At 43.8% G+C, this 12,723-nt stretch overlaps 1 protein-coding gene across 3 annotated transcripts in view; it reads right to left on the bottom strand.

Annotated features, from left to right (window-relative positions):
- Positions 1 to 687: 687 nt before the first annotated feature.
- TMEM117 (transmembrane protein 117) overlaps positions 688 to 12,723 on the bottom strand; it is a 214,840-nt gene continuing 202,804 nt past the window's right edge. For 2 of the 3 annotated variants that reach the window (XM_082239739.1, XM_082239740.1), the window contains exon 8: positions 688 to 3,072. In XM_082239739.1, the coding sequence (XP_082095865.1) occupies positions 2,432 to 3,072 (641 nt within the window). In that variant the 3' untranslated portion in view covers positions 688 to 2,431. Of the gene's footprint in view, positions 3,073 to 9,223; positions 9,274 to 12,723 lie in introns of those variants that run through there. The other variant, XM_082239741.1, reaches the window with a different exon arrangement.

Raw genomic sequence — 12,723 nt, 5'->3', positions numbered from 1 at the left:
TGACATGTTGTGCGGATGCCTCATTATCGTCTTCCAAAGCAACTACTCTATTCCAAACGTAAAAATGGAAAGTGTTATGCTGGCGGTCAACAAAAGAGTTTTAAAGACTGTCTCAAGGCAATTTTTTAATAAATGTAGTATAAATACCAACAATTGGGAAACACTGGCCTGCGAGCACTCCAATTGGAGAACAGCTTTTACCAAGACTTTGGAGACACTTGAACTCAGGACGCAAGGGAGAAACGTGCTAGGAGGAAGGCACGCTTGGCAAATCCACACCATGATCAACTCCTGCCTGGAAACCAATGTCCCCACTGTGGAAGGATGTGTGGATCCAGAATTGGCCTCCACAGTCACTTACGGACTCATTGTTAAAACCGTGTTTACGGAAGACAATCTTACTTGGCTACGAGGGATCGCCAAAGAAGAAGAAGTATGTTGGAATAGGACCCAGGTTCAAATTCCCGTTTGGCCAGGAAGCTCACTGGGTGATCTTGAGTTAGTCACTGCCTCTCAGTCTACCCCACTTCACAGGGTTGTTGTGAGTGATTAAATGTGGAGGGGGAGAGCCAAGCAGAACTCCCATGAGCTCCTCGGAGGAAAAAAAGCATTAAATAAAATAACTAGGAATTTGTTTATTTATTATCTAACAAAGCAAAAGAGAAAATAAACACAATTACACCTTGGTTTTGTTTCTCAGTTTTCTTTTTTATTAGCGGACACCGTGTTAATTCCTCAGAGTAACAAAACAACACAGAATTTGCTATTCTATTTCATGCATTCAGTCCTCGTACCACAACCAGCCAACAAAGTCTATTCCCTTGGTGGCATTGCCCAAGTTTCCTGCTGGTACACCCAAATGCAGGGGCAGCCAGATATCAGGCCTGATGGATCTATTTTGTTTTCTGCTTGGACTTTGAGATCCACCAACCAGAGCTGGATGCAAAACGTTGGCACCAGGGGATGAAGGTTGGGCTTCTGTATACTTAATATTAAGCACCTGTTCAGCCCAAGGATTTGCGTTCAGGACCGGAATAGCTTCAACAGTCCTTTCACACATCAGTCAATCCCTGGTTCCCCACCTCCCCAAGCTTTTTATGTTTCAGCAACCTGATTTTAGGAGGTGGGAAGTCTTTTTGAGAATGATGAACTCTTGCCGATCTACTGCAAATCACCCTGAGATGCTGAGTTACTTTCTGCCCATGCCTGCCCCAGTGCATGTTTACATCGGAGTTCATCAGCACTGCAAATGCTGCACCCTGCTAGCTTTAAGCACATTCCCAATATTGGTTCTTTGGCATCGCTTTGGTTTCGGCAAAGATCCTGACTTGTCCCACCAACACTGCATTTTAACCTTTTTGCTCCTAAAGGAGAAGGGCAGGATTTTTAATCGAGTGGCAATTCATCTCTAATTATGGAAAACATAATTAGGTATTATCACCTAACTGCAATTACTTGTGGAGAAAGTCACATGTCCCTAAGCAGTGACCCATGCTACATTATCAGACTGATGTTATGAATCGACGTTTGTCTCTGGAAGCTAGCCAGCAAAATTAAAAGGGAATCAACATGCTTCTTTGAAGTCCAGCTGTTGAAGTCATTGGCTCTATGCATCCGTAAATAAAAGCCGGGCTTTCATTGCCGTTGCTTATGAGGAACCCCTTCACAAATACATTGACCGTTGACATCAGGCCTGCGTTGTTGACAACACTCATCAAGTGAGGTTCCAAATTGTGGGTAGACCATGTAGACCACTACCCTCCAGATGTCGTGGACTCCAATTCCCATCACCCATAGTCAGCATGCCAGTGGCAAGGGAGGAATGGAATTGTAGTTCATATTATCTGGAGTGCACAGCGTTGGCTAACCGCATTGGACGGTCTGTAGGATGTAGCAGATGCTCAACAGTTTCCCACACCAGTCTGCAAACAGAGGGATTCCTTTGCTGCCCCACAGAGTCTACTATCATCCAAGTCTTAGAAGGGGCGGAGGAGGAGGTCCTGGAGTGAGACTTACCATGTTCAGCTAGTGGACGACACATTCTCTAGCCAAGTTCTATAAACCGAAGTGCCCTTTCAAAATAGTTGCAAAGGACAGCTTCAGTTCTCTTCCCCATGCTGGAGTCAGAAGGACCATTTAAAGTTTCAAGGCACCACCAAAGCAGCATTTTAAACCTGCAGGTTGTCATCTAGTACACTATTGCACTTTTGAAAGAAGCAATCTATAAAGGAATGTTTGATATAATACAATAGGCACAAGTCATTATAATACAAGTAGAAAACAAAGCCATAGAAAAAAAACATGTTGAGCACCGTTGGGGTATAGGTTGTATCTCTTGTTCTTTAGACTACGTAAACTGTCACTTTACAAAAAAGTTAACAATGAAATCTGACCACAATTGCTTCTTTCGCTCTTTCCAAAAGAGATGTTATTAGGTTAAAGAGTTATTCTTAGGTACGGGAGGCTCTCTTATCGGTTGCAGGGGGCTTGGCTGTTCACTTAAATGTGCGCTAAGGTTTTCTGATGTCAGGAGGGAAGAATTAAAGACGATCTCGCTCAAGTCTGACTTGATGGATATAAAATGTGGATCTTCGCAGCTAAAGGGCTCCTCTGCTAAAACCTGGGTGTTCTCTCGTGTCATCGCCACATCGGATGGCGATTTCCTTTTCATGCGTGTGTACGATTTGTCAAGATTTTCCATGCCTTGGTCGGTTTTCAGAAATCGCCCAAAGAACCAGATGAAGAAGCCAAACAGTGCGAAAGCCAGTAGACATGGAATGAAGGCCAGACATTTAACATCTAGGCTCGCACCAATGTACCGGCTATGCAGAAACATGTCACCTTCGGCGTAGGTCCTGTTGGTCAAAGGGTTAGTGTTGTTTGACCTCCATTCCCAAGACAGTTTGGTTCTGTTGAGGTCCTTCAAGCTTTCTGAGTCTTCTACTGTGTAAATCTTCTGCCCAGGACCAATATATTGACCATATTCATGGGGCTTGTAAAATATCTGATTCTTCCACATGTTCAGATCCAAGATCAAAACAAGGAATATGATTCCATAGTTAAACCACTTGCCTGTAGCAGAAAGAAAAATAAGGAAAGCATATGATGAGTCAATCTGTACCAGGACAGCGAAAGGTACAGGCAAAGTCACTCAGAAGACTATGAAGAGAGCATTTTCAGTTAATATGTACAATGAGGTTTGAATTAAATATGCAGTAGAGTCAGATTGGTGAATGGAAAAGTTTTACTATTTCAGAATTATGCCTTGTTTTATAATAAATCATTTGGGAAAGGAAACCCAGAAGTACAACAAATTGAATTCATCTGTAGGTGACCTGTGGGTTTAAAATACTAGGAGATGCAGTGTAGATCAATAAACCTAAAGAGCAGCTGTTTCGGGACACAAAAATCCTTCCAGAAAAATAAAGGCCACATCTAAAGGACCATCTTGCAGGTTACTAAAGTGTCACTAGGACTGATCACTCATTTGTTCAGAATTAGTGCTACTGCTACAGTGGTGACTGCTAGATTCTATGTAACTCACTTCAAGGAGGGCAGAAGGCGGAAGCCTCAGGCATTTATGCAGCAGAAAATTCCAGTAGTCAAGCATTCAAGGCTAGAGATTTGTAGCAACTGGTCTATGTTATGCTTGCCTAACACTACTGCTGTATCTGATGCTTCCTTCTTATTAGGTAACAACAACAACAACAATTCTTTCCTGCCCTTAATGATCAGGTCCTGGGAAGGCTACAGCAATTTAAAAATACAATATTAAAAATTGTTTACAAGATATTATGATCAAGGGAAGAGGATGAGTCTTGAAAATCTTTTTTAAAAATCTAGTTTAATGAAATTATGTAAGAGAGAGGGACAGAGAGAGGGGGGATGGGTCCTACAATATATATCAATGGGTTATTGCAAAGAGGTGCATCTTCAATATACAGCAGAAACGCTATAATAAAGGTGCCAAGCACACCTGTTTGTGGAAGGAGTGCCACAATTTAAGAGCTGCCACAGAAATGCTTTCTCCTGGGCCACCACCCTCAAATTCTGAGCATGGTGGAACTACCAAGAAGGACTGTGGGGAAAGATTCCTCACCACCAGTGCCACATGGCAGGTGAGATAATCAGCGGCCGAGCTATCCGCTCTGGCTCCTAGAGTGTTGCACATACCGCCCACCTGGGGTGGGGTGATCTGTCCAGGGGACGGGGCAATTGGGCCTGGGGTGTGTTCATGCTGGGAGGGCGATCTGGTGTGCTGACGATTGTGCTGGGGGTGCCATCCAGCGTGGCCACGATCGTGCCGGGGTTGCCATCCAGCGTAGCAGCGTTTGTGCTGGGGGGTGAGATCCAGTACAGCGGTGATTGCACCAGGAGGTGCCATCCGGCGCGACCGTGATCATGCCAGGGGTGCCATCTGGGGCGGCAGCGATTGTGTCCGGGGGGATTTTGTCACCCCCCCTCAGGGATGACACACGGGGCAGCCTGCCCCCACCACCCCCCTTCCTACACCCTTGGTGATAATGTGGCTTCACCACGTTTGGTTAGGTTTAGACTGAGATTTACCCCACCAGCACTAGTCACTGACACATTACATTGCATATAGGTCATTAGACTACCAATGTGACCTACATACTGCATAGCAACCATGAAGGAGAAGAAGGAACAATTGCATCCATGGCTCTGCTTATCTCATCATTCCACCAGGTGAGGAGAGCCCTGACAGGAACATGAGACATATCTTTAAGGAGCAGGGGAAAAGGTTAGAGAAGAAATTTTAAGAACCCTGTATTTGTCTTCTCTGAACTTACAAATTGGACAGTATTGCCAAAACTTTACTCCCCAAAGGTGGCAACCACACAATCACAGTGCTTGATCTCCAGCTACGAAGGAAACGACCTCCTCATAAATGTGTTCAATTAGCTGCCCCTCAGGTGCTCCAAACTGCTGAATCTATGTGAACTGCTGTCTGGATGCTCCCTGGTCAGATGTCCTGGGAATTGCCAGAACATGTGAACACACAAATTGCTCTGCCTTTATCCCTCTGTCCTACAACGAGCCATCCATCTCTCCTAAGAATAGCCGGCTTCCATGGATCTATCCCTTCTATCTTATGAGGGTTCTTTCCTCCCACCTGGTCAGGATAAACCCTGTGTGGCTGCATTCAGGAGGAATTTTTTTCCGGGTGTCAAAGCCATTCAGGCCTTCTGTTTCCCATTCCCGGAATGGAGCAAAAAGAGCAAATTAAGGACCAGCTCTTTGTCTGTGTGGATTTCTAGTAGCTAACGTTTCAAAATGTTGCTGTTTGTTGAGCCCTCTCATCTCAGTTACAGCCATCGCAAGGAGCATCAAATGCTTCTGTCTGTATCTCCAGAAAGCACTTTGCTGCTATTGAGTGCCTTGCGAGGATGTTTGCAGACACACATACTGTACACAGATGAACAAAACAGGAATCCCTCAGAGACCTTCTGGAACAACCGCTCTGCTTGGATTGCTTCGCTTTGACCTCTGACCTTTCTATTTTTGCCCACAGGGTCCCCGAGGCATCTCTGTGTCTGGAGTGCCTGCAGTCAGTACAGACACGCATCCTCTGCCTTCGCTGTAACCACCAGCCTCCCTATTCTGATGACAACCAGCAGCGAGATTCTTTCAGAGTCTGGCGGATACAACTTGGTTGCTTAAAACACTGGGTTTCCTTTGCTGACCTTTATTTCTAAATCTGCGGGCATTTTCTAGCATGGTACATATTGATCTCCAGCATATCTATTTCAGTTGGAATGACTGTAAGCGTATTGTCAATCTTTATACCATAAGGGAAACTCAGAAGCTGTCTTATACCAGCCCAGATTATTCATCCACCGAGCCCCCTCTTCTCTCTTTCAGGGGTAGCTAATGTAGAAACTCTCCATTGTTCCTGATGATTGGCCGTGCTGGCTGGGGCTGCTGGAAACTGGAATCCAACAACTTCTGGAGGGTGTGGTTTTGACTATATTGGACTTGGATCTGCAGCCCACAGTCTCAGGGAGCAAATACCTTTCCTATCGACTGCTACAAATTCTTTCTTAACTGTAAATGCCTGTCAGGATTCAGGGAATCAGCTTCCTTCCTCATGGATGTAGATAAGCAGAATAAAGGAAAAGGAGTCTTCTTACCAGTTAGAAACTTTAATAATCACAGAGAGAGAACAAAGGACCCATTTCCTAGGAATGGCAGTGCTTCCAATTAAGGATCCTTCCCCCTTACATCCCTATTAATCTACATCACTTCTACATCTTGTGATCTGAGTATGTACCCTCCGTGCTTTGTGTGCTTTCTGTTCTGCCACTTTCTCAGCTCTTCTTGACCTTGGGGAGAGTGGAGCAATGCTTTCCAGAGACAGTGAATTTGTTCACCCTCTCTCTCCCCCAGTGTTTCATCTCCTAGCTGTTCCCCATCCAGTATTTCCCAGCTTCTGCCTTCTGAACTATGTCCCTCTGCAAACCACTGTTCCAAATCTATACCGTCCTCCTGCTCCTGGGAAGATTCAGGATACGGATATGAAGCAGAGGGAGGGGGAGGTTCCCACCATTCCTTCTCAGTGCGGCCCTCCTCAGCAAGGACTCTGACAATGCCAGGGTTTTAACCTGGGACTTTCTACATGCAATGTATTTTCCTGGACGGTTCATCCCACTTTGCCGCCTGAAGCAAAATGGAAAGTGCCACTCTGCCCTGTTGCTGCTGCCACCAGCACCAGCACCACCATAACTGGTCCTGCCACTGTCACATGTACCACCCACTGCCACATCTGCACTGGCAGAGAAGCGATTCTGGCACTGGTGCTGATTTAAGGTGAGCTCTCGGCTGAAATCATGCAAGATCTTGTGCACTCTGCAAGTTCTCGTATGATTTTGGTGAGATCTTGGCCAAAATCATGGATATGCTCATTAAAGAGACTGAAATAACATCCCCTTGCTCAATATTGCAAGTGTTTATATATTTGAATCTGAATTACCTGGACCTTTATAGATCCAAACTATGCATCCAGTGTGGCTGGATAATAAATAGACTTTTTTTTAAATAAAGGAACTAGTCTAGCCCCTGAATCTATTTTAACAAGGAGAGTGGATAACCAAACTCACTTCTAAGTCCTACAAATCTCCCAGGGTACCATGGAAACTAGGCTATGCTGTGTATTTACATAAACTGCTGCCTAGGAAAGAAAGCACATGCGTTTGCAATGAGCCATCTGTCAAGGGAAATCCAGATGAGTTAAGCAGATGCAAAAACACAAGATCTCTCTATGCACACAGAAAGAAGAAAGAATGGAAGCAAGACCGAAGAATATTTAACATGGACTAAAACACACATTTGGAACTCCTCGCTACAAACGGGATTTAAGGAGAAGTCATAGCGTGTGTGTGGGGGGGTGTTACTGGAGCATAAAATAATAATGGTGCACATTAGGGCACAGAATCAGTATTGTTGATGTTTCCATCGTGCTGGTCTTGACAGAGACCTGATGAGCAATGTTGGAGAGTAATTGGCACTGACCTTCTCCAGTCTTGTGGCTCCCTCACTTCAGAGTTCAATTTGAGGATTAAGGGGACAATTAGTTAAAAGAGGTGTTCCATTCCGTGACACACTGGCTCCACCATGCACAATTAACATATGTCATGCTCAAGGATTTCAAGATATTTTTTCTTGTTTATAGACCACATGGTTGAGGTGATAGATTTTGTTCTGAACACATTGATTTGATTTCCATTAATGGAGCCAATCTAACAAGAACGACAACTTGAATAGAATGAAACGGGCTTCAGACAACGCCCCCCCCAGCACATTACAGGCAATTCACATTTATCTGGTCACACACTCACAGCCAATCAGGTATCACATTTATCAACCTGATTTTTACAGAATGCTTGGTAGCTGAAAATGCAAATTTGGCATTCCTTTCACAAACTAATTATACTCAGCCTGTGTGCTAAAGGTAAAACAAAAGCAAAATAACCCTCGTCCCATAAAACCAAACCCAAACCCATAAGAAATGGGTGGATCTCATATGGTCTGGAAGGATCGAAAGAAAGCTGCTGAAACCAAGACAATTCTTAGAGACTCTGAAGTACAACAGGAAAGCGTGTCTAAAGGTAAAATTTCAAGCGACAAAGGGTGTTTGGGGGGGAGGGGAGTGTAAATACGGTACTAAAAAGACATATTTCTAAATATTATTCAGAAAATGAAGTTGAGAGATGAATGTCCTTTGACATTGTTGATCTGGGTTTGGGGCCAAATCATGTCTTTGAGTATCTGGTGTGACGGCCTAATATCATTGCCCCACAACAGGGTCAGGAGCCATTTCAAATTCAGAAGAAGAAGAAGAAGAGTTTGGATTTGATATCCCGCTTTATCACTACCCGAAGGAGTCTCAAAGCGGCTAACATTCTCCTTTCCCTTCCTCCCCCACAACAAACACTCTGTGAGGTGAGTGAGGCTGAGAGACTAGCCCAAGGTCACCCAGCAGCTGCATGTGGAGGAGCGGGGAAGCGAACCCGGTTCACCAGATTATGACTCTACTGCTCTTAACCACTACACCACACTGGCTCTCAGTCAGGATTCCAGAAAATCCAAAGTCTGGACCAAAACAAACTCTAAAATAGTTTCTGAAATGTGACTTAAAATCTGAGTTTGCTGGGAATTCGTATTTATCCTGGACAGGAATGTTCTAATGCAGGAGAAAGTCCATGTGATGCCCTTCAGATGTTGTAGGACTCCAACCGCCATCCGTTCCAGCCACCATGGACAGGGATGATGGAAGCTGCAACTGAGCATCATCTGAAGGGAACCACGTTAGCTCCCTAGATCTATTAGAACTGTTCTCTCTGTGTTCTACATGCTAATCTTATGCCAATGATCTGAAAAATACATCACAAGCAACTTCTGGCTTTTCATAGACCTCTGCTGAATCACTGCTGGAGACCTTTAACCAGCCAGTTCCAGGCCACTTCATCTTCCAAGTGCCACCAATTATTTAGATGTCCTGCCAACTACAAGCAGAGAACCATTTCCAATTCCTCCAGTGAGTTATTGCTGCACAATTGGAGGACACATTCCTGGCAGTGCCAGAACACTGGGTAACAGGCAGGGATGTCCTCCCAAATGCTTTTTTCAAAGTTTTTTTTAAAGAGAGAGAGAGAGGCCATTTCCATTTGGCTGTTCTTCTATGACAACAAAATACTTCAGAGAAGGCATGATGTAAAGCCTATTGGCTGGTCCATGTGTGTCGTGAACTTCTCCCTTGGAGAAAGGGAGGGGGGAATGGAAGAATCATGGGTAAATTTTGTTGCTGTCAGTTTGGTATATTCCCTTCCTGTTTTTATTTTAATCTGCTGAAAAAATACCCATTTCTTGTTGCCAGCTTCTGTGATCTATGCATGGCCTCGGCAGGTTTCATAGCTACGGCATTCATTTTGCACCAAATGGACTGAATAACAAACATAGCCACTTCATATACAGAGTGCATCATTTCCAAAGAACCTGTTTGATCAGTAATTCACATCACCTGAAATATTTTCAGGTTGTTGTATATATTCATCTAGATTTGGACAGGGAAATCACAGCGTGTCTGCAAGCAACACAAAAAGCTTAGAAAGTTCCAAAGTTTGAGAACTGAGCTCAAAACCCAGCATTGATTTAACAACAGATGGGCCTAGCAAAGCCCACCCAAAGGGATTTTCTCATGCCGAGTTGATGTGCTTTATGATTCTCCTAAAAAATGGCACAGAGCTGAGATAAAGCAGGCTCTTGCAACTCAAACGATGTGACATGAATTCAAATAGACTGATTTGTCTAGGAAATCTAATAAATAGAACTTATTAATTCTGAGCTGGAAGAAAAAAACCCATTCTACAATCCCTATTCATGTGCTCATTCTGCAATTAAATTATGCCCTTCACACAAAAAATATCCCCATTAGTTTATAGAGGCTGGGAGAGGGAAGAGACATTGACTAACCACAAACAGTCTACTTTTAAAGAGCACTAGAATGAAAACAAAGAACATCAAATTCCAACTGCCATATTAAGGTATCTCATTGTCAGTGGCATAATCAATATCCCAACAGCACCTCCTGTTTCCTCTTGATTGCTGCATTCACCAGAAAATGTTTAATTATCTTTGCTCTTTCGACTAAGAGTAGATCTTTAAATGCCACAGCCTGCACTATAATTTTTTTAGTTATGGTTTGGATCTGCTACACCTTCTCCCGCTAAACATACTGGCAGGTGACTTCCTATGGAGGGGTATAGAGGCAGCAGTGTGTGGAGGAATGACTCATGGTTTCAGTTGTAAGAATACACAGAGTATGTGAAACAAGCAAGAAGAACTTGAGCTCTAAATACAGGATGGTAAATATGGCCTAATAGGCATTACTGAAACCTGATGGAGGGGGATAGAGGCAGCAGTGAGTGGAGGAATGACTCATGGTTTCAGTTGTCTCTACAAGAATACACAGAGTATGTGAAACAAGCAAGAAGAACTTGAGCTCTAAATACAGGATGGTAAATATGGCCTAATAGGCATTACTGAAACCTGATGGGATGGCTGGAATGTAGAAACTGAGGGGTACAACCTGCTCAAATGGAACAGATCAAACAGAAAGGGAGGAGTAGCAGCAGTAGTAGTAGGTCCAACAAATTCCTCAACTGACAATTTCATTTCCCAGAAGATGGAAGAAGCAACAAGGGAGTACTCTCTCTTGGACCCGGGACTCACCAACAGGGAGAAACTGATCGATGAAGCGAATGTACAGGATAACCTTGGGAGGAAGTGATTATGTCCTCTTGGGTTTCATTAGACACCGGCAAGGGAAAACTGAGTGTAGTCAGACATGTACTTTAAGAAAGCTGATTTCAAAAGCTTAAGGGCCAGAAATGGCCAGAAATGGTCCCATGGTCAGAAATACTTAAAGAGAATGGAGTCCAAGATGCTTGTCAGTTTCTTGACACAGATATCTATGTTTTCATTCCTTTCATTCCTTCCTTTCATCCCACCAAAAATACACCTCCCTGAAATCTGACGCATATTACTCTGCTCTTAAAAGATCTGCACTGGTTGCCAATTCGCTACCAAGCTCAGATTAAGTTGTTAACATTGACATGTAAAACTCACATACAACTTGGCTCCCAAATATCTGAAGGAACACCTGCTCCTACATTGAGAGGGCATTCTCTGCCATGAAATGACTTGCACCATCCCTGTATGATTTTCAATGATTGGTCAAGACCTGCATCTTTACCCCAGGCCTTTGGGCATATTTCCTTCTCCTGTCTAGCTATGCACTGATGTACATTTCAGCTGTCCTGAAATCTCCCTGGTGCCAACTTCGTGACCATTTGTTTATAACCAGGAAAGATTAGTTTTTAATATGGAGCTACCACTGAGGTTTTTACATCAATACAATTGGATTTATTAGGTCTTTTAATAATGGGTAGCTATAGTTTTATAATCTGATTTATACTTGGTTTTTACTCATTTGTGAGCCACCTTGGTATTTTTATCAAAATGAGAGGGGGTGTATAAATCCTAAAAACAACACTGATCAGGCTTCCTCATAATAGTTGCTAATACATAACAAAAAATGTGCACATTCATTGGTGAATATCGTGTCATCTAAATGCCATTTTTCCATCATAAAGCAGAACCATTTGGAAATTCAGATTCCTCTTAACGTTAGAGACTGTTTCTGCTATCAGAAAATTCTCTCCTCCTCCTTCCCTTTGAGTGCCAGGAACACCTACAGCAGGGTTTCCCAAACTCAGATCTCCAGCTGTTTTTGGACTATAACTCTCATCATCCCTCGCTGGCAGGAACAGTGGTCAGGGATGATGGGAATTGTGGTCCAAAAACTGCTAAAGACCCAATTTTGGGAAACCCTGATTTACAGCTGTCATTCCGCTTCTAGTTAAAGCATCGCTGTATGTTTCAGGAAGCCTTTCCAAAATGAGAACAAAAGAGAGGCCAGAAAAAGATACAAGCAGACAACAGAGGATAGCTGCACTAATCTGCAGTGACATGGTGCAACCTGTGATTCCTAAAGACACACATCCTAGAGCTGTTTTGAAAGGCCTGGTCTGCACGAAACAGCAGGTGGTTTTAGTGAAACTGTTTCAGGCCTGCACTATTTCAGGCTACAGGTATGGGGCTGCATGGCTGAGTCCTTTCCCATAATCCCCAGAAATGCCATCTACGTAGAATCATAGGACTGTCATGTTGGAAGGGAACCTAAGGCCCTGTTTATGTTTATGTTTCCTATTGCTTTCGTTTTCTCTCTCTGCTGGAGACACTGTCGCAGGCAGTCATGTCTTTCTTTTTTCTGATCAACGCTGAATAAAGCTTGTAAATAATGCTCTCCTGAGTGCAACTTTTGGCTGTGCATTATCTGCTGACAGAGTGTGCATCAGCTCTAGATGTGGCAAGTTTTTTTACTAGAAACTCATGTCGCTAATCGATAATACTGCATGTCTACGGGAGGTTGATGGGTCGTCCGGCAGCCGGCTTGGGGGCCATGATGGACTTTATCTCCCTGGCAGTATCCCAACAGGCCCATCTAGTCCACCCTCTGCAATGCAGGGATCTCAACTAAAGCATGACAGGTGGCCATCCCACCTCTGTTTAAAAACCTCCAAGGAAGGAGAGTCCACCACCTCTGTCCCACGGCTGAACTGCTCTTACTATCAGAAAGTTCTT

The sequence above is a fragment of the Podarcis vaucheri genome (assembly GCF_965113315.1).
Source record: "Podarcis vaucheri genome assembly, chromosome: 10".
NCBI classification, from domain to species: Eukaryota; Metazoa; Chordata; class Lepidosauria; order Squamata; family Lacertidae; genus Podarcis; species Podarcis vaucheri.
The sequence above is the reverse complement of the archived record's forward strand: the minus strand, read 5'-3'. Positions and strand labels throughout refer to the sequence as shown.